Source organism: Podarcis gaigeae, assembly GCF_964106915.1.
Source record: "Podarcis gaigeae genome assembly, chromosome: W".
NCBI classification, from domain to species: Eukaryota; Metazoa; Chordata; class Lepidosauria; order Squamata; family Lacertidae; genus Podarcis; species Podarcis gaigeae.
Window position 1 is genome coordinate 14,790,849 of NC_139695.1, and position 23,686 is coordinate 14,814,534.

The 23,686-nt window shown below is 40.6% G+C and overlaps 1 protein-coding gene across 3 annotated transcripts in view; it reads right to left on the minus strand.

Moving 5' to 3' along the window:
* Positions 1-23,686, minus strand: part of LOC310835941 (fragile X messenger ribonucleoprotein 1-like) — a 217,997-nt gene that overhangs the window by 159,358 nt on the left and 34,953 nt on the right. For all 3 annotated transcript variants that reach the window (XM_083720896.1, XM_083720898.1, XM_083720897.1), the window contains exon 2: positions 509-561. In XM_083720896.1, the coding sequence (XP_083577022.1) occupies positions 509-561 (53 nt within the window). The remainder of the gene's footprint in view (positions 1-508; positions 562-23,686) is intronic.

Below are 23,686 nucleotides of genomic sequence, written 5' to 3' on the forward strand. Positions count from 1 at the left end.
GTAATTGGCAAGAGCAGGCACTCACACAGGGGAGTCCTCCTGGACAGCAGAACAGTCCTTTTGAGGCTTCAGGCCCCGCCCCAGGCCAGATAGTAAGTGGCAAGAGCAGGGCCCTCAGACACTCACAGAAAACTGGATGACATGAGCTAAAAAAATTGGATCACTTGATATGGAATGACCCTTTATACGAACACCTGAAGTGCTATTTTAAGCTAACACAAATTATTATTTAAAAATCAAAACATGTTTCAATGAAACATTCTTGACACAAGGTGCTAAACATAAAAATAAATAGGTTTCAGAACATTATTCATTATTAATCATAGCAATGGCATGCAATCACCTCCATAAGCATCTGCAAACTACACGAGAAACATCCAAATCAAGCTCTAAGTATTAACTTATTTAAGTTTATACACTACCCCAATACTACTGCATTAGCAGATTATATGCAATTCACAATTACATCATTTACAACTATACTAGTCAGTAGCAGGACCATACGTACTTATTTTCAAATGAAACAGTTATTGAATCTTCATGTACATCCTTCACAAAAGCCTGCAAAAGAGAATGTACAACAAATATTAATATTAACATGTTAATTACGAATATTAACATGGAAGCTCAGAACACTTGTTCTAAATGTAACTAACTGGCAAAATATAGTAGGTTATTGAATATGCTAAGAATTTATGCACACCACAAGCATGTTACATGCATGGAAGATAACAGTGAAAATGCAGAAGGCTACTAAAAGATAGACATGAAATCCATATTAAGACTAATATGTTACAGCAAAAATGTTGATTTAAAGTTATCATTATTGTGGAATTACCATCCAGTCACCCCAGAACACCTTTACTACACTTCATTTTCTGGGCATTTGAATATCACCATACAGCATTTCTAGTTAGAACATAGTGAATAGGTGTCAGGCCTGAGGAATTCCCCCGCTCCTCTCCAGATGGTTTCAAGGAGCCAGGAGGAAACAAGATAGCTTTAATTATGATTTATTCAGTCTCTATGATAACAGACAATTCATGTTTTGCCACCATGACGTTGCTCACTCTGACTCCTCCTTCCCTCTTTCCCAGCAACACCTGCTCCTATGGAGTTTTCCCTTTGACAAATTCCTCTGCACACGCTGCTCTTGTATCCTTAAAGACCTTCGCATTTGAGGGGAAGGCAGATCACCTATGCTGTCTAACAAAGTGTCCACAGTCTGCCCCATTTCTTTTCCTGCTTCTGTTAAATCCTCATAACTAAGCTGTTCGCCAGCCTCTGCCTGATTATCTTGCTCATAGCTTGGCTGTAAATCAACACTCTCTCCCTCTTCCCTGTCAACAGCAGAAGGAGGAGGCAATCTCACCCACTCCTCAGCCTCTGCATTCCAGTCCCTGACAATAGGTAATTTGTGCAATAGCATTACTAGATTACACCCATAGAGGGCAAATGTAACTATTGAACTGTAATTTAGAAACTTTTCACAAGTCCTCCCACACAGAAAAAGCAACCCTCTGTAGTGGCCCTAAAACAGAAAACCTTTAAGAACTACTGAATGTTTCCATAGTAAAAACACTTGATGGACACACAATTACATGCCTAATATTAATTAAGTAATTGTGGAATAAATGAATAAAAATAAATTTTATTCTTAAGGAAGGAATAGTAAAAATGACCATGCCTGCCTTAAGACACCAAGGTTCTGTGAACAAAGAGGTTCACAAACAGCCCAAAGGAGGGGCCCCTTCACAGAACAGTTTATCTGCACACAAGAATGTTTTACAACCTGAGTTTAATTGTTTAAAATGAGACACAGCAGATGTTGGGAGTTAGCTGAATCAAAGGATTCACCCTAAACTCCTTTCCTTGTTAGAGGGTGCAATTAAGACTAAGAAACAGGGTGTTATCTATGAAACAATGTGTTAAAGGCCCATGCTGACCCTGAGAGTGATAGATTTATAGTTTAGAGGTGACTTGAGATAACAAGGAGAAATAGCAAATGATAGTTTAAGAACTAGTACGCATTCTCAAGCGCTTCATTAATATTATAGAACACACCACTGTTTGAGAATCTGCTAATTTGAATGGACATGGGATGTATGTTATTGGTGGGGGTACATAATAGAGGGACATATGATGTAGGAAGATCGTTAAGCATCTAAACTGGATTTTCTTAACCAATAGGAATTGTAGGAGGAATATTCGAACGGTTTTAGCTTACAAATTATGTGTGATGCAAGCGAGAATTCATACTCCTTCTTTACAGCATGAGTTGAGGGGTCACCTGTGCAGTACTGTTACGACAATAAATCTGGTTATGCCTGATTGTGGTGTAGAATCCTTTTTTACACATAGTAAATTGACGCCCTCTGGGTAAAGATCCTTGGGACATAATTTGTCTAACAATAACCTAAACTCAAATATACTCATTTGAGGGACTTCCAGTGAGGCATCATGGCAGACACCACAGCAGCGAGCAACTCCTGAAGCCAGCCAGAACCAATTGGGCTACCTGGCTGGCTCCCAGACTGCCGGGACTGCTGCTGCCACCGCTACAACCGACACGGCACCGGGGGCGCCCGGCACGCCAACTGAGGGAGCGAAGACACCCAGCCACTCAGCCGACTGCCCAGCAATGATCCAGGACCAAGAAGATCCCGAAGCCAGCGCAGGGGAGAAGAGGAGAGAGAAATAGTGGGCAAAGAAAGACACTTGTTGCTGCTATCGCCAATGCCGCCGCTAAGAAGGGAAAGGAGGAGAGGTAGGAGAGTGCACCGGGAGGGCAAGGGAAGCCGTGAAAAGACACACAGCTGTTTATTTCCCCCCTTTTTACATTTTTTTCGTATATATATACACACACGCACACACATATATATGAATGATAGTTACTATCATTAACTCTATCCTCTATTTTTAATATATAATTTTTTTTCCTCCTTTCATATATTTTTAACCCTTTTTTTTCTTCCCCCCTTCCCTAAGTCTTCAGCCCTTTCACTAAATTATTATTACTACCATTTTAAAAATACATCCATTTATTACTTAAAAACACATTTTCCATTCCCCCCCCCCCCACAAAAAATAGGGTGGGACTTTTTTGTTGCTGTTGTCCTCTTTCCTTCCCAATTTTTTTTTAAATAATTTTTATTAGGTTTCTGTTTAACAATAAAGAACACATAATAACATAACATTTTCCAGTGTCCATATTTCATACACTTCCTTGGACTTCCTCACACCTCTTGTTCCTGCTTTCTAAACTCAAAAATTTTAACAGCAAATTATTAACTTATTTTAATTTATATAATAAAGTTTTCCAATATTAAGGTCTCAAAATTTAAAATTTAGCCACTCTCTTATTAGAGCTTAATTATAAAATATTGTTAATCCAAAATTTATACTTTCTTTCATTTACAGTCAAATTTATATTCCTTATTACTAATTTATTGGAGCCATGTTAATATAAATCTTACATCTTTCTTAACATTCATACAATTTGCAATGTTTTTGTAAATAGTCCTTAAATTTCTTCCAGTTCTCCTCCACCAGTTCTTCTCCCAGGTCTCGGATTCTGCCAGTCATCTCAGCCAGTTCCATATAGTCCATCAGTTGCATCTGCCACTCTTCCATCTGCCACTCTTCCAGATACTTAAATACCTTTTTCAGCTCATTATATATCATTTCCCAGAAAGCCTTCACTCTGGGGCAAGTCCACCAGAGGTGAAAGAATGTTCCTTCAGCTTCTTTACACTTCCAACATTTATTGTCAGACACATGATATATCTTTGCAAGCTTGACTGGAGTCATGTACCACCTATATATCATTTTCATAAAATTTTCTTTCAAGGCATTACATGCCGTAAATCTCAAACCTGTGGTCCATAACTTTTCCCAGTCAGCAAACATGATGTTGTACTCAATGTCCTGTGCCCATTTTATCATAGCTGATTTGACCGTTTCATCCTGTGTATTCCATTTTAACAGCAAGTTATACATTCTTGAAAGTATCTTAGAGCTGGGTTCTAACAGTTCTGTTTCTAATTTTGATTTTTCCACCTGGAATCCTAGTTTTTTATCTAGCTTAAAAGCTTCTCTGATCTGAGCATAATGTAACCAATCTCGCACTTTCCCCTTTAATTTCTCCATACTCTGCAGCCTCCAATTGTCTCCATCTTTTTCTATTATTTCCCAATATTTCGGCCATTTGGCCTCCATATTAAGTCTTTCCGGGGCCTTAGCCTCCATTGGTGATAACCACCTTGGGGTCTTGTTTTCCAATAAGTCCTTATATTTTGACCAGACATTAAACAATGCTTTTCTAACAACATGATTCTTGAAAGCCTTGTGTATTTTGACCCTGTCATACCACAGATATGCATGCCAACCAAAAGCATTATTAAATCCTTCCAAATCTAAAACATCTGTGTTTTCAAGAAGTAGCCAATCTTTCAACCAGCAGAAAGCTGCTGATTCATAATACAACTTTAGGTCTGGCAGGGCAAATCCCCCTCTTTCTTTGGCGTCAGTTAATATCTTAAACTTGATTCTGGGCTTTTTGCCCTGCCAGACAAATTTAGAAATATCTCGCTGCCACCTCCCAAAACACTCCATTTTATCCACTATTTGCAAAGTTTGAAACAAAAACAACATTTTTGGCAATACATTCATCTTGATAACAGCAATACGTCCTGACAAGGAAAGTAATACGTCCTGCAATACGTATTTCAGCAATATGTCCTGACTGAAACTTTCCTTCCCAATTTTTTTTTAACTTTATTTTTACCAGACAATCTGCCACTCTCTAACTTACTTTCCCTATTTTCTGTATTTCGCTTTATTTTTGTCAGATGCTGCTGTGGTTGCTCGAGAGTAAACAGGCAAGACTCTGACCTGTCTTTTACAGGCTTTATTCTTGGTGCAAACTATTTACAGTGAAGAGCATCGTAAGTTCATGGCTGGCTCAGTTGCTAGTAGAATCTGGGAGTGGTCGGTCTTTGTACCTCCCCCAGCTTAAAAGTCACGTCACCCCCAGCCTTTTCCGCCCCTCCCTGCACCGAAGCCTATTTTTTTACTGTTGGCATTTGATATACAAATACTACTGCCAGGCATCACAACCTCAACAGCTTCAGATCCCTCATCTCCTTCCCCCCTTCCTTCTTTGATTTAGTCTGCTTTTCTAGTCCCTCTTACCCTCCAAACCCTAAAATCTACATACACGTACCTCCCCACACAGTTTCATTAGCAATCCTCCCTCCCCAGTGGTCTTTTACCTCATACTATAACTAGAACCACCACTGCAAGTAAGTAAGTCCTTCCTCCCTTCCTTCCTTCCTCCCTCCCTCCCTCCCTTCCTTCCTTCCTTCTTCACCTTCAACCTCTACATTGCTTTGTTGGGTTCTGTTCCTGAACACACCCTTGCCAACCTTAAATTCTTATTTCTTTACCACAAACCCCTAACCCCTCCCTCCACCCTCAACTGGACCCCAATACTCCTTTCGTGAGTATCCGTGCACAGACACGTACACACAGGTGCACCCATGAATAACCCCCCCAAACTCACACCCTCCCTCTGGCCCCACCCCACCAGTCTCTCATACCCCTGCCTACTAACCCCTTTATGTCAACCGCCTGTCTGTTGGCTTACTCGTCTACTTGACTGCCCCCACCACCCCGGCAACACTGTTGAGGAGACTGCAAGAAACCCTTAAAGCACAGCCCAGACGGGACACTAATGACCACCTAATCCAGACGCTCTGTAAAAGCCACCAGTCAACAATGCTTTGTTCAGCTCAACAGCTCAGCGACACCCAGGAACCACCACCACAACTCATAGCCACAACACGCCCTGCTCCAAGAGGACACCAAGCAGATCTGAAACCAAAAACATCAGCGAGACTGTGATGACACCAACCAGGGAGATGGCAAACAGCACGAGAACACAACACCTCCCCCCAGCAATCCTTCTGATACAGAGGGGGAAGCTCCATGGAAATCGGGTCTTTCCGCTGCAGCGAAGCGGAGACCCTTTCAAAAACCGCAGGCGAGCAAAGCCTGCAACCGTGGGACTCGGCGGGCACCTTTGCGCCCCCCCCCCCGCTTGGTAAAGGGGCTTGCTAAAAAGCTCCGGAGCGAGACGGGGGTGTGCGTTGCGGTGCTGAGAGTTAATCGCTACTTCTGCGGAGCGAAGCTGCACAGCTGATGCCGGAGAGCGCTGACCTTTTTCCTTTGAAAATTCGGCTTCTAAACTACAACCCGTGAGTAAGATCTCGTTAAAAGGGGAAGTTTGCTTTGATCGACGCAACGAACTTGAATTTGGCACTGAAGCGGGAAGCCGCAAAAAGGAAGTCCGTCTTCCGGTTTTGTAAATAGGACTAAAGCAAAGACTTTTGAAGCTAAGAATTTGGAAAGTTGAGCTAAAAGGAGCTAAATTTTAATGTCTGGAATAAGTACCCCCCCTCAGAGTGGGGGGGAGGAGAAGAAATCTTTCGATTGAAGGAAAAAGGGCGAGGGAAAATAAAGACCACCACTTAATCCCTGATATTGGACTGCCAGAGACAGCAGGGAAAGTTCTGCACCGTTTAGAGACATTGTTACTACATGAGATCACTCTGTAACTGAACTGACATTACTGAAGGACCCTCTTTGTAACTGTTGCTTTTGACTGAAAGATACTACTGCCTACAGAAATAAGTTACTTTGAAAAGAACATTGTTGCCAAGGAGCTCCCCTAGAGGAGGCTTGTGATACAACTGGGGATTTTCCATTACAGCTGGCCAGGAAATTTTCCCATTACTAAAGAATCTGAACCGTGAGAGTGACCTTGAGTTTCAAAGATAAAGTAATGGATCAGCTTCTACCCCAGGAAAAATCCCAGGAAAACTCCTCAAAGATAAAAACCAGGCTGCAGCAACGAAGACAATCAGTAGTAGCCCCACCTGTTTTAGAAAAGGAAGAATTTGGACAGCCTGGAGCAAAAGGTGGGGGCTCTGAAGAGACATTAAATGCATCATTAGATAAAATATTTGGAGCTTTGGAAAAATTGTCAGCTAAAATCAACTTAAACACCACAACTATCAGCTCCAACACACAGGCCATTGATCGGTTGCTGCAGGAATCTAAATTGACAAGAAAAATTGCTGAGGAAGCAAAAGAGAAGGCGCAGGCGGTAGAAGAAAGGATACAGCCAATTAATAAAGAACTTGAGGATCATAAGGCGCAATTGTCCTTGATTGAACTAAGAGACAAACAGACTAATTTAAGCATTAGGTCGGGACCAGAATTGGAACAAAATAACTTAAGTGAATTTCTGACACAGGAATTTGAAGAATTCTGGGGCCTTGAACAGGACAAAGATTTTAAGATAGTGACTGCCTTCAGACTCGGTAAAGGTGGCAAAGGGGAAAGAAAAAACAGGGCAAGAGACTGTTTGATTACACTCGGATCTAAAGAAGAGAGGGACAAAATATTGAGCCTCCATTACCAGAAATCATTGGAGATAGAAGACTCAAGGATTGAAATTTTTAAAGATATCCCAAAACACCTTTTAGACCTTAGAACAAAATACGGAGACCTAGTGTATCTGTTAAGAAGAAACAGTATCATTTTTAGGTGGGAGTTTCCACAAGGCTTGTCTTTTACCTATAAAGGGGAAAAGGTGAAGATAAGATCAGAGGAAGATAAAGTGAGATTCTTGAAAGATCACGAGGTAAACCTACAAAAAGAGGCAGAGGAAAGAGAACCGAAGATACCAAGACTAGGAGCTTTGGACCCAGGGAAGACACCATTGGGACTGGATAAATCAGAGAAAGTGATACCACCCACAGATCAAGAACAATTGTTGGGAGCTGTTGGAGGGAATATAGAATAACTTACACAATGTCTCTGCGGGCACTAAGTTGGAATATTCGAGGTTTGAACTCCCCTGACAAAAGGAAAAGAATCTTTCATCTATTGAAAAAGGAAAAATTGGATTTGATTTGCCTGCAAGAAACCCATGTGACCAGAATACACAGGAAAGTATTAATTAATAAAAGATTAGGCCAAGAATTTATTTCATCAGATAAAGTCAAAAAAAGAGGAGTTGTGATCTATGCAAAAGAAAGTTTATCACCAAAATTCATTTTTAAAGATGACCAAGGAAGATTTGTGGCAATTGAGATACAATTTCAAGGAGAGAGACTTTTGATAGTAGGGGTTTATGCACCAAATGAGGGGAAATCAGAATTTTTTTAAAGAAACTGCACGAGACATTGTTGGACTTTATGGATTACAATATCATCATGCTCGGAGATATGAATGGGGTGGTATCGACAAATATGGATAAGTCAGAAAGACAGGTGGTGACAAACGATGGAAGACTACCGAAAACCTTTTTTGAAATGACAGACAATATGGACTTGATTGACACTTGGAGAACTAAGAACGCCCTATGTAGAGAGGGGACTTTCTTTTCTGAAGCCCAAAAGACCTGGACAAGAATTGACCAAATCTGGATAATCAGGGGAATGGCTCCCAAGATTCGAAAAGTGGAAATTTGCCCCAAAACCTGCTCCGACCATAATCCTGTGAAAATGGAGATGAAATTAACACCGACTGGTTCCTTCAGATGGAGGATGAATGACACCTTGTTTAGAGATACAGAAATTACCAAGAAGGCCCAAAAAACTACTTTGAGATAAATTTGAAGACTTCGGTGGAAAAAAGAGTAATCTGGGACACAAGTAAAGCTGTAATGAGAGGGTTTCTGATACAGCAGAATGCAATAAAAAGGAGAACTCAAGAGGAGAAAAAAGAAAATATTTTGTTTTTGTTTTTTTTTAAAACATTTTTTTATTGCTTTTTAAAAATACAGAAATACAGAAAAAAGAATAAAGAGTAGTTATAAGAAAAAAAAATATAAATAACAAATTTCCATATTCTTTTTCCATCTAACCTATAGGACTTCCCCACATCCTCCGAACCCTGCGTTCTCTGTCTTATAAAGCATCAGCAATTTGTTAACTTATTTCAAAACTTATTGTAACTTCCATTTTATCATGTTCCCTATTTTCAATTTTACTATCGCTCAATTCTTATATGTTTTATATTAAACACAATAAAGTTATTTCATTATTTTACCTCTGAATTCTTGTGTCTTAATTTTCATTTCATTAACTTACATTTGCTGAAGCTAGAATTTCCTGAAAGGTGCATTTTTTTTTAACATTCATACAGCTTATAGTGTTTTTTCAAATAGTCCTTAAACTTTTCCCAGTCCTCCTCAGTTGTTTCTTCTCCCACGTCTCGGATTCTGCCAGTCATTTCAGCCAGTTCCATATAGTCCATCAACTGCGATTGCCATTCCTCCAGCGTGGGTAAATCCTGTGTCTTCCAGTATTTTGCAATCAGGATCCTTGCTGCTGTGGTAGCATACATGAAAAAGGTTCTGTCCTTCTTAAGCACTCTCTGGTCCACCATGCCCAGAAGGAAGGCCTCTGGTTTTTTAGGTAAGGTAAATCTCAATACCTTTTTTAGTTCATTATGGATCATTTCCCAGAAGGCCTTCACTTTCGGGCAGGTCCACCAGAGATGAAAGAATGTCCCTTCCGCCTCTCCACATTTCCAACATTTGTTGTCAGACAGATGATATATCTTGGCTAACTTGACTGGGGTCATGTACCACCGGTATACCATTTTCATAATATTTTCCTTCAAGGCAGTGCATGCCGTGAATTTCAAACCGGTGTTCCATAACCTTTCCCAGTCTGCAAACATAATGTTATGCCCCACATCCTGAGCCCATTTTATCATAGCGGATTTGACTGTCTCATCCTGTGTATTCCACTTGAGCAGCAAGTTATACATTCTCGAAAGTAGTTTACTTGAAAAAAAAAAAAAAGAAAATATTTTGGAGAAGATAAGAGAAGGAGAGAAGAGACTTAGAGCTAAACCAAAGTCACAAGAGATTCTGAGAGAAATTAAACTAAACCAAGTACAATATATGAAAATGATAAATCAAGATATTGAATGGAAAATCAAACAGATGAGACAAAAGACCTTTGAATCAGCCAATAAATGTGGGAAGCTGCTAGCGTGGCAGTTGAAGAAGAGACAAAAGTTAAATACGGTCACAAATCTTGAGGTGGAAGGAAAGAGCATACAGAACCCACAGGAGATTAGAAATTATTTCCAGAGATACTTTAAACAACTTTACACACAAGGGCCACAGATTGAGACAAAAATTGACCAATTTTTGAAAGTCAATGGATTACAAAAAATTTCTCAAGAAAACAAATTGTTATTGAACCATAAAATAACTGAACAAGAGGTGGAAGGTGCGATTCAGAACATGCAATTGGGCAAATCTCCAGGGCCTGATGGATTAACCTCTAAATACTATAGAAGTTTGAAAGACTATCTAATTCAACCACTAAAAGAGGTGTACAACGACATTATGGAGGGGGGGGAAGCGCCTGAGTCGTGGAAAGAAGCTTATATCACACTTATACCGAAAACTGAATCTGAAAAGACACAACTTAAGAACTACCGCCCCATATCCCTGCTTAATGTGGATTATAAAATCTTTGCAGACATTTTGGCTAAAAGACTGAAAAGAGTATTGGCAGAGGTTATACATAAAGATCAGGCAGGCTTCCTCCCTGGTAGACATTTATCAGACAACATGAGGAATATAATTAACATCTTAGAAAAATTGCAGGTGAATATCAACACAAAAGCAGTGTTGATATTTGTAGATGCGGAGAAAGCCTTTGACAATATTTCCTGGAGTTTCATGAAGAAAAACCTTCAGGGGATGGGGGTCGGACAAAACTTTGAAAATGGTATAGGTGCGATTTACTCTGAACAAAAGGCTAAACTGATAGTGAATAACGTGGTGACAGAGGAATTTAAAATAGAGAAAGGGACACGACAAGGCTGCCCAATTTCCCCACTGCTCTTTATTTCGGTTCTGGAGGTTTTGCTGAATATGATTAGAAGGGACCTGTTGATTCAGGGTATTCAGGTCGGAGTTAAACAATATAAACTTAAAGCCTTTGCAGATGACCTAGTATTGACATTACAGGAGCCAGTACCTAGCACCAAGAGGGCCCTAGAAGTAATCCAGGAATTTGGTCAAGTAGCAGGTTTTAAGTTGAACAAGTTAAAAACCAAGGTTTTGGAGAAGAATTTGACACCAATAGAGAGGGGAGAGGTTTCAGAAGGAGACAGACTTAACATTGGTAAAGAAAGTGAAATACCTGGGGGTGAACATGACCGCTAAGAATGTGAACTTATTTAAAGATAATTATGAGAAATGTTGGTCAGAAGTGAAGAAACATCTTGAAACTTGGTCGAACCTGAAGCTTTCCTTGCTGGGTCGAATTGCTGTTATTAAGATGAATGTATTGCCGAGAATGTTATTTTTGTTCCAATCACTACAAATCATGGACAAGATGGACTGTTTCAAGAAGTGGCAAAGAGATATATCTAGATTTGTCTGGCAGGGCAAAAAGCCCAGAATAAAATTTAAGATACTTACTGATGCTAAAGATAGAGGGGGGGTTTGCCCTGCCAGATTTTAAACTCTATTATGAATCAGCAGCTTTTTGCTGGCTGAAGGAATGGCTACTTCTGGAAAATACGGATGTGTTAGATCTTGAAGGGTATGATAATGTATTTGGGTGGCATGCATATCTGTGGTATAGCAAGGTAAAAGCGCATACGGCTTTTAAAAACCATATTGTCAGGAAAGCATTGTTTAATGTCTGGATTAGAAATAAAGACTCTTTGGAGAGTAAAACCCCAAGGTGGCTTTCACCTATGGAAGCGAAAGCTCTGAAAAAACTTAATATGGAGGCAAAATGGCCAAAATACTGGGAAATTGTAGAACAGGAAGGTGACAAATTGAAACTGCAGAGTTATGAGAAGCTTAAAGAGAAGGTACGAGACTGGTTACACTACTTTCAAATAAGAGAGGTTTATAACCGGGACAAAAAAGTGGGTTTCCAGGTGGAAAGATCAAAGTTAGAGACAGAACTGTTAGAACCCAATGCTAAGATACTATCAAGAATGTATAATTTGCTGTTGAAATGGAACACTGAGGAAGAAACAGTAAAATCTGCAATGATAAAATGGGCACAAGATATAGGATATAATATCATGTTTGCTGATGGGAGAAGTTGTGGACCACCGGGATTAAATTTACGGCATGTAATGCCCTAAGAGAGAATATTATGAAAATGATGTATAGGTGGTACATGACCCCAGTCAAGCTTGCAAAAATATATCACTTGCCCGACAATAAATGTTGGAAATGTAAAGAAATTGAAGATACATTATTTCACCTTTGGTGGACGTGCCCAAGGATCAAGGCTTTCTGGGAGATGATCTATAATGAACTGAAGAAGGTACTTAAGTACACTTTCCCCAAGAAACCAGAGGCCTTCCTCCTGGGCATAGTCGGCCAATGGGTGTCAAAGAAGGATAGAATACTCATTGCAAGAATACTCATTGCAAAGCATTGGAAGACACAAGACCTACCCACACTGGAAGAATGGCAGATGCAAGTAATGGACTACATGGAAATGGCGGAAATGACTGGCAGAATCCGAGACCAGGGAGAAGAGTTGGTGGAAGAAGATTGGAGGAAATTTAAAATTTATCTACAGAAACATTGTAAAATTTTTGAATGTTAATGGCATTGAAACAAACTGAAGGGGTTCTAGCAACAAGGTAAAAAATAAGATTGGATTAATAATGGATAAATTAAATTGGATATGAATTTGCTGAATTAATTTTTAAAAGGGATACAAAAAAGGGAGATGTGAGGAAGTCAGGAAAATAAGTGAATCAAAGATGAGGAGTTAAAAAGAGGGATTTTTGTATTTTTTTTAGTTAATGTGCTCCTTTTTTTCTTTTTTTTCTAAGTTAAATCTTTGTACTTTTGTATTCTATAATTCTACATTTGTGTGTGTGTGTGTGTGTGTGTGTGTGTGTGTGTGTGTGTGTTTTCTTTTTTCTGTTTGTTGTTACTCTCAAAACTTAATAAAATATCATTTAAAAAAAACCAAACCAGAACTGAAGGAAGTGAAAATGAGACTAAGAGAACTACTGAAAGTGTTCAGTGACATGACCTCCAAAATGGAAACTCTAGAAAGCAAGAACCAAATACAAGAAAGAATAATAGAGAAGTACCGAAAGGAGAACACACGTATGAATAATAAATTGGCTGAAATGGAAAGCCACCTGGAGATAATAGAAACGGAAAATGCAGCCATGAATATCAAACAGGCAGACCTTGAAGACCGTAGTAGACACTGCAACTTCCGCTTCCGCAACTTTCCTGAAAAAGTGGAGGAGAAAAGCCCAGCAGATCTAATTGTACGCTGGCTGAAAAATACAATCCCAAACTTGACACTCGAGGTAGACGACCTGGAGAGGGCTCACAGAGCCCTAAAACCTATGCCGAAACCCAACGTCCCCCCGAGACATCATTGTATGCTTCACATGCTACAAAATGAAAGAAGAGGTATGGAACAACTTCAGAAACTCAACAAGCCTTCAATACGGAGACAACCCCATATTGGCCTTACAGGATTTATTTCAGGACACCCTAAATTGGAGGAAAAACCTACGCCCATGCACCCAGTGTCTCCAACAAGCAAGGATCAAGTACCGATGGGACTTCCCCTTCCGCCTCATAGTAACAACCAACACAACACAACACATGGCTACCAACATTCCTGAAGCCCTGCAACTACTGAAGAACCTCGAACTCAACCCTCCACTGGAATGGCAACTGACAAACTCACCAAGTGAGTCATGACCACCACGATGAAACAACACCAAACAACTGGACGACAGTAAAGAGGAAAAAGAAGCAACAGAAGTGACACAACAATGCAAACCAACACAGCCAACCACCACCACGCACAAAAGCATCCCGCCGAACATACGGCACAAGACAACAGACCAAGATCAACCAAACCAACACATCACAGATGGACAACCCTACAACAACAACCACAGCTGAATGAAGCACACGGAAAACACGTCAAACTGAAGGACTGGTGATTCCCCCCTTCCTTCCCCCCTCCCCCAGGCCATAAATATAACCAACACCATCAACACCCCCCCAGCCCTGCACCTCCACAGAGATCCTCACCCCAACACCAGTCCAGACGACTTCAAACCACATTCCCCACCACACAACAACCCAAAACCCACACTTTCAGCACCCCCTACTCCATGCTAAGGAAAAATAACTTCTCCAACCTCAATAAAACAACCCACAAACAGGCTAAAATCTGACACCCAATCAGCACAATGGTGACACCAGAGCATACCAACACCCACATCCCCACCCCAGCTTACCAATCATGTTGCTAATAACATTGGCAACACTGCTTATGAACCCTATACCCAACATTGGCATGACAAAGACACTTAACACTGTCTCACTGACCACCCCCTATTGCAAACGACAGGGAGGATGTGTTGGGATACTGCCAGGGAGTCAGAGGCATCAGGCAGCCTCATCAGGCAGGCCTCCATCGTCGTCTCTGGACGAACTCGACTCCCATCGGAACAGCATCAGTCAATTAGCGACACGGGCCTCAGACACATTCCAGGACTTGTGCACGCCCTTTTCGCAGAGTTTCCACAATGGAAGATTCACCCAGGATAGCGTATTTACAGCTTTATTCAGCGTTGGTCAGAACAAAGGAAAAACGTGACTGCCTGCCTTTGTGTCGAGGAAACAGACAGAAACAAAAGCTATATACAAAACGGAAACTCCCTGTGAGCAGGAAGTACGCAGGCTTGTGACACACAACAGCCTGCTCCCTTTTAAGGTGGAACGGAAATATCCTAACAAGATGGCCTGCCCCTAAACAAGGCCATCCACACCAGCTGAGTCCTAGGACCAACCGGCTAAACGCCAGATGGCCCAAAATACCCCTAACACACACCTATATGACTACATATAGGATACTCTCTATAATCTATCCCCCACTCTTTAACCCAAATCTGATCCTAATCCCACTAGTCCTCCACCCACCACACTCTAGGTCAGCACAACCCCATTGGTTCGTTAAACAACACAAAGTGAGAGACGCAGGACAACCCAGATGGGTTGGCAAGGCATCATCCTACATAATAGATAAGCAAGATGGCTAGCCTAAAAGCAATTACATTAAAGAGGAGAAGAAGAGGAGGAACAAGAAGAAGAGAGAGGGGGATCAGAAGAAGAAGACAACAACCAAGAACAGTAAACTTAGCGCAACTGAGTGGGAACTCTTAGACAAAATAAATAATGAACCTGAAAGTATTTTCCTGGAATGTCAATGGGATGAACAATTTAAATAAGAGACGAAAAGTTAACCATGTTTTGATTAAACGAAACCTAGATATCATATGCCTGCAAGAAACACATGTAGCAAAAAAGCACAAAAGAATTTTAAGTAATAAAAAACTGGGCCAAGAGTTTATCGCGTCAGATTCAAACAAAAAGAGAGGTGTGGTAATATATGTAAAAGAGAAGCATGATCCAAAATTAATTTTTAAGGAGGATGAGGGAAGAATATTGATTGTACAAATTGGGTTTCAAGGGGAAAAATGGCTGATTGTGGGGATCTATGCACCAAACGATAAGAAAGCTGAATTTTATACAAAGTTGAATGAAATAATGTTAGAGTATTTAGATCAGAAATTGATACTACTGGGAGATTTCAATGGAGTGGTGGTACCGGATTTAGACAGATTAACAAAGAGGCGAAATACATATGAAGGTAAACTGCCGAAGGGCTTCTTTGATATGGCCAATACATTGGGAGTAATTGATATCTGGAGATTAAGGAATCCAACAGTAAGACAATTTTCATTCCACTCTGAACCAAACCAAAGCTTCAGCAGAATAGATCAGAATAGATCAGATCTGGGTTTCTAAGATTCTAACACCGAGAGTAACTAGAATTGAAACCCAAAACCCTGTCAGATCATAATCTGCTATATATGGAATTAAAAGGAAAGGACCCCTCTACACATAGATGGAGAATGAATATGAATGAGAGCTTATTTAATGACCAGAGAGTAGTGGAAACTGCAAAAGAGACAATAACAGATTATTTTAAATGGAATCTAAACAAAGAAACACCAATTGAAACAGTCTGGGACGCGAGCAAAGCGGTGATAAGGGGTTTCCTGATTCAAAAAAACAGCTTCCAGAAAAGAGGGAGAGAGAAGAAGAAAGAAGAGATCCTGTCCCAGCTCATGGAGCATGAAAAACAGCTTATAACAAAACCTAAAGATGAAATAATAAAACGAAATATAAAAATGTTGCAGTCTCAGTTCTCCATGGTGGTGGGACAGGAGATCGAATGGAAAATAAAAGCCATGAGACAAAAAAAATTCGAGTCGGCCAACAAAGTTGGGAGATTCCTGGCGTGGCAAATAAAAGCAAGACAAAAACAGAACACAATTTGTAAAATAAAAGATGGGGATAAAATGATTGAGGACCCGAAAGAAATTAGAAAAGTATTTCAGAGATTCTATAGAGATCTTTATAGGAAAGATAAAGAAGACAATAAGAGAATAGAAAAGTATATCCATGACCATAAATTGCATCAAATCTCAGAAGAAAAAAGAATGTTTAACCAGGAGATAACAGAGCAAGAGGTCATAAAGGCAATAAAAAGAATGAAAATAGGGAAGGCCCCAGGACCGGATGGTATCTCAGCAAAGTATTATAAAACACTATTGCAATACCTGACACCTGTTCTAAGTGAAGTAATGAATAAAGTCTTAAGAGAAGGAAGGATGCCAAACACTTGGAAAGAAGCCTATATTACACTGATCCCGAAGAAAGAGGTGGATATATTAGATGTAAAAAATTTCAGACCAATTTCGTTATTGAATAACGACTATAAGCTATTTGCGGATATACTAGCGAATAGACTAAAAATGGTGTTAAATAAGGTGATACACAAGGACCAAACAGGCTTTCTGCCGGGGAGGCATCTAAGGGACAACGTAAGAAACTTGATAAATATAATTGAATACCTTGAAGTCAGAAATGAAAAACAGGCAGTATTAATGTTCATAGACGCGGAAAAAGCGTTTGATAATGTTTCTTGGTATTTCATGAAAGAAAACTTAAAAGTATTAGGAATTGGTGAAAAATTTTTGAGAGGTATTGACACAATCTATTCGGACCAAAAAGCAAAGTTAATAATTAATAACAACATATCAGATAATTTTGAGATAACTAAAGGTACTAGGCAGGGATGTCCTTTGTCTCCCCTGCTATTTATTACAGTCCTAGAGGTCTTGAACAAGAGGCTAAGAGAATCATCAGAAGTCAGAGGCATTAAGGTGGGACGAAAAGAATTTAAGTTAAGAGCCTTCGCAGATGATCTAGTCTTAACGCTGGAAGAACCAAGACAAAGTGTGAAAGAGGCAATAAAAAGAATGGAAGAGTTTGGGAAGGTATCAGGGTTTAAACTCAACAAAAACAAGACGAAAATGCTAGCAAAAAATCTGAAGAAAGAAGAGATGGAAGAATTACAAGTAGACTCAGGAATCGCAATAGCTAAAAAAATAAAATATTTAGGAATTTGGATGACAACAAAAAATATAAACCTGTACAAGGACAACTATGAGGTGGTATGGAAAGAAATTAAGAAAGATATAGACATATGGAGCAGACTAAAATTGTCATTATTAGGAAGAATCTCTGTGATAAAAATGAATATGCTACCTAGACTGTTATTTTTATTTCAAGCAATACCAGTGGTAAAAGGGATAAGACAATTTAAAGATTGGCAAAAAAATCTAGCGAAATTTGTCTGGCAGGGGAAAAGGCCAAGGATAAAAATGAAGATACTAGTAGATAAGAAAGAAAGAGGAGGTTTTGATTTACCAGACCTGACTTTATATTATGAAGCTTCGTGCTTGGTATGGTTAAAAGATTGGTTGACTTTAGAAAATACTGACCTATTAGATCTAGAGGGCCACGACAATAGATACGGTTGGCATTCGTACCTATGGTACAACAAAGTAAAGGTACATAAAGGTTTTCTAAACCATGTGATCAGGAAATCTTTATATGAAGTATGGGATCGGAATAAAAACCTCCTGGAAAGAAAGACACCGTGGTGGATATCACCAATTGAGGTGTTGACAACAAAAAAAGTAAACATGGAAGGGGAAAGAGTAATATATGAGGATATTACTAGGAAAACAGACCAAGGGATAAAGCTCAAACCATATGACCAAATTGAAAAGATGTTAACAGCGTGGCTGCAATACCACCAGATCAGTGACTTATTAAAGGAAGATAAAAAGAGAAATGGGTTCGAAGATAAAAAATCGAAATTCCAAATCGAGTTAATAGACTGTAAAGATAAAATTTTATCAAGAATGTATAGTTTATTGCTAGAATGGTATACAAAAGACGAAGAAGTAAAGGAATCAATGATAAAATGGGCAATTGATATTGGGCATAACATTGAATTGGATGCGTGGAAAAGATTATTGAAGGAGGGCTTGAGATTTACAGGATGCATGGCTTAAAAGGAAAACTTGCTAAAAATGATGTATAGATGGCATTTGACGCCAGTAAAATTAGTTAAAATGTATAGGAAAAAAGAAAGAAAATGTTGGAAATGTAAAAAGGCAGATGGCGACTATTTCCATATGTGGTGGACCTGCGATAAGGTAAAAAAATTTTGGGAATCAATTTATAATGAACTCAAAAAAATATTTAGATATACTTTCCCCAAAAGACCGGAAGCGTGTCTATTAGGCTTAATAGGAACAGAAATTAAAATAGAAGATCAAAATTTGTTCATGTATGCTACAGCTGCCGCGAGGACCCTTTTGGCCCAAAGATGGAAAGTACAAGATATACCAACTATTCAGGAGTGGCAGGCGAAGTTGACAGAATATGCAGAACTTGCCAAACTGTCAGGGAGGATCCGGGACCAGGGAGATCAAAGATACCAAAATAACTGGAGTAAATTTATTGAATATTTAAAGAAGAATTGTAAAGAGGTCAAGGCACTAGCAGGATTGACATAATACCTCCAATGTATAATAGTACTAATATGAGAATGATGTGCGTGATGGAAAGAGGATAAATATACCAGTTGTGGGGAGGGAGGGGGTCGCGACTCGGCAGAGTCAAAGGGAATGTATGGTGCTATTATAATTTTTTGGAAAAGAATATGTAAGGAAAACAATAAAAATTCATTAAAAAAAAAATTAAATGTGAGGGGGCTGGGAAACCCCATCAAAAGAAAATGCACCACCTCATACATAAACACCATGAAACCACACATCATCTTCCTACAAGAAATACCCAACCCACCCAAAGGGAGCAAACTCCTGAGTGACCCCCGCTTCAGTCAACAATGGGTTGCACCTGGCTCAGGGAAGGCCCGCGGAGTAGCCATAATACTCAGTAGAGACCTGAACTTCAAAGCCACGGCAGTCCTAAAGGACAAAAGAGGCAGATTCATCTTTGCTAAAGAGACACTAGATGGCAAAACTAGACCCCCAGCATTTTAAAAGAGGTCCAGGACCTCTTCTGAAGGCGGGCGGGGGGCAAAAGTCTTTGCTCCCCCCCCCCCCCGCCTGCCTTCAAAAGCCATCCGGGATAGCGGGAAGTGCTTCCCTGCTATCCGGGACTGCTTTTAAAATGCTGGCGGTGGGGAGCAAAGCCTTTCGGCCCCCGCCGGCCTTCCTGGACCTCTTCTGAAGGCCGGAGGGGGGGGGAAGGCTTTGCTCCCCACCGCTAGCATTTAAAAGAGGTCCCCGGAGATTTCCCTATGGGCTTTCTTCTTGCGAAGCAAGCCCATAGGGAAATTTGTTTTGCGAAGCGCCTCCAAAACGGAAAACCCTTTCGTCTAGCGGGTTTTTCGTCTTGCGAGGCGTTCGTCTTGCGGGGCACCACTGTAAGTATTCAATTGCGAAGCTTTACTCAGACTTGAAAGACTTGATAAACATAAAAGAAGAAACAAGATAGATATGGTGCAGCACGGAAAAATTATAATTCCTCCCTTTTTCAAGGGAAGTAGGAAATACTTGCTGGCTGACTTGAGATAACAATTTGGGATAACATATAGTGCATCTGTTTGCATAAGTTTTTCATTATGAGCAAGAGAGAAGGCTGAATGGATGTCTAGCCACCCCACTTCTACGGCCCGGAGGGGTGGATTGTGTGGTCTCCAGGAAGGCTAATCAATCTCCAAATGACTTATATCTGTGGAATACAGTTCATTTACATTGCAATATTGCAAACAGTATGCTCAACAATCTATAGTAACAATTTAACAACGTGGAAGGTACTGCGTCATTAAATCTCAAAAGAAAGGCTTGGACAACAGCCCGGATTGGAAGATTGGAATGAAATCAGGGAAAGCCGCACTGGTAAATAGACAGTTGAATGAATATATACATATATATACATATATATATATATATATATATATATATATATATATATATACACACACATATATATATATATACACATATACGCACACACACACACAAATAAATAAAGCTGTATTCGATAGATGAAAGGATATATGACTTTTTACATGATTGAGAATTGCATAAACAGGGACGGAAAACTTTAAAGCGTTAAGATCAGAATGTGGAAAATATGAAAACAACGAGAAGAGGCAGGAACGAAGGTATCTGAGATATTCTTCAGAGGTCCAGACTATGGGGACCCCTGAAAAATTAATAATTAACAATTTGGACTGTAATTTCATCTATTTTATTTTAGTTTATTGTTTTTAATTGGATTATGATGTGGATACGTTGATTGGATGTTTTTATTGGAAAATCAATAAAAACCCCAGAATTGGCCCTACTAAACATCTTCCAAGACAATGATGCCCTTTTACACCACAAAGAACTCATAACCCACCTACTTTCAGCAGCCAAAAACACCATAAACAGACACTGGAGAGACCTGTCAGGAGTAAGCATGGACCAATGGTACCAAATATTATGGGAAACAGCCTTACTAGAAAAATTAACCAATAAACTGAAACTGACACGAGGACGAACAGAAGAAGACACCTTCACCCCGGTATGGCTCCCCTTTATCACATACACAGCCCAACAAGACAATGACAAAAATCCACCAACAGCATACAAATCAATATGGCAAACCTGATCCAAAACACCCACCTACCCCACTCACACATGAAAACAAAGATCACCACAGCCAATCACAAACAAACAACCACACCCTACGCCAACCCCAACCACCTCTCTCACCACCAAAGGAACACAAGTGAATAGCAGAGAACCTGCACAAGCGATGCTGACACAAAACCCGACATATATTAAGTAAAATTGAAACATCACCCCCAGCCCCACTCACCTTTCCCCCCTCCACCTTTCCCCCCCTTTTCTTCCTAATGTCTCAACAAATGAAACTGATCTGTAAAAAATGTTACTTGGAGAAAGAGAGAGAGAGAGAGAGATCGCACATACTTTTGTAAACCAAGAAAATCTTTAATAAAAATACATATATATACCGTATTTTTCGCCATATAGGGCGCACCAGCCCATAGGGCGCACCTAGTTGTGGTTTTTTTTGGGGGGGGGGAATAAAGGGAAAAAAATCCCCCCAGGCCCCGACCACAGCCCCCAGAACACGCTGCTATCCGCAAGCCTTGGGAGCCCGGCGGGAACTCCCGCGGGCTCCCCAAGCTTGCAGATATCTGCCCGAAGCCCGGGGCACGCTGCTCAGCGCACCCCAGGCTTCAGGATGCAGGCTGCTATGCACAAGCCTGGGGAGCCCGGCGGGAACTCCCGCGGGCTCCCCAGGCTTGCGGATAACTGCCCGAAGCCCGGGCGCGCTCCGCTGTGCTCCCCAGATTTCGGGCTGAGGGCTGCTGTCCGCAGGCTCCCAAGGCTTGCGGATAGCTTCCTGAAGCCTGGAGAACAAGAGGGATCGGTGCGCACCGACCCCTCTCCCTCTCCAGGCTTCAGCGAAAGCCTGCATTCGCCCCATAGGACACACACACATTTCCCCTTCATTTTTGGAGGGGGAAAAGTGTGTCCTATAGGGCGAAAAATATGGTATACACACACACACACACACACACACACACACATATACACATATATACACATAAACACACTCACTTGAGCAATGATCAAATTACTAGAAAAATGATTTCTGATGGAACTGTTGCCCAATACAATTTACTGACAAGTATTAGAGTGATTGTCATATCGGGAGCCAAGGAAGACAATGTGTCTTTTACTTATCTTTTCCTAGTCACAACTTTCATTTTTACATGTTTTTATGACATCACCACTCTTTTCTGTTCAAGCACCTTGAACTTCAAATTGGCTTCACCAAGCCCTTTCAATAAGCATAGCTTACTTGAGAATGGAAACCAAATGGGGTTATTCAGAATTCTGGAGTATGGGGTCATTAATATGCTCATGACACACAACTCTACTTCTCCTTTACAACTTCAGTGGATGTGCTGGACCACTGTCTTGCCTCAGTAATGGACTGGATGGGGGGCTAACAAACTGAAGCTCAAATCCAGTTAAGACTGAGGCACGGTTAGTGGGCAGTTCCCTAGACCAGATGGATGTGAGGTTGCTTGCTCTTGATGGGGTTACATGCCCTGACAGATGGCCATCCAACCTCTGCTTAAAAACTTCCAAGGAAGGAGAGTTCACAACCTCCCAAGGGAGTCTGTTCCACTGTCAAACAGATCTTACTGTCAGAAAGCTCTTCCTGATGTTTAATCAGAATCTCCTTTTTGTAACTTGAAGCCATTGGTTTGAGTCCTGCCCTCCAGAACAGGAGTAAACAAGCTTGCTCCATCTTCCATGTGATAATCCTTTAGATATTTGAAGAAACCTATCTTATCTCCTCTCACTCTCTTCTTTTCCAGGTTAAACATACCCAACTCCCTCAACCATTCCTAAGAAGGCTTTTTTCCAGACCCTTGATCATATTGATTGCCCTCCTCTGCACATGTTCCTGCTTGTCAACATCCTTCTTAAATTGTGGAGCCCAGAACTGGATACAGTACAGTGGTGCCCCGCAAGACGAACGCCTCGCAAGACGAAAAACCCGCTAGACGAAAGGGTTTTCCGTTTTGGAGGCGCTTCGCAAAACGAATTTCCCTATGGGGTTGCTTCACAAGACGAAAAAATCTTGCGTCCCCCGGCGGTTTATTTTTTTGCTTTTTTTGCCCTTTTCCTAAGCCGCTAAGCTGCTTATCAGCTGTTCCGCTGATAAGCCGCTTAACAGCTGATCGCTGGAAGCCGCTTGACAGCTCTAGCACTAATCCGCTAAGCTGTCAATGGGCTCGCTTCGCAAGACGAAAAAACCGCTAGACGAAGAGAATCGCGGAACGAATTCTTTTCGTCTAGCGAGGCACCACTGTATTCCAGGTGTGGTCTGACCAAGGCAGAATAGAGTGATACTATTACATCCCTTGATCTGGACACTATACTTCTGTTGATGCAGCTTAGAATAGCATTAGCTTATTTTGCTGCTGCATCACACTGTTGACTCATGTTAAGCTTGTTGTCTACCAAGACCCATAGATCCTTTTCACATACGTCTGGTGCTAGGGCTCAATAGAAAAGTGAGCAAGCCACATAGGCTTATCCCCCTCGCTGAACTAGCAGCTGCTGATCTTAGATAACGTTA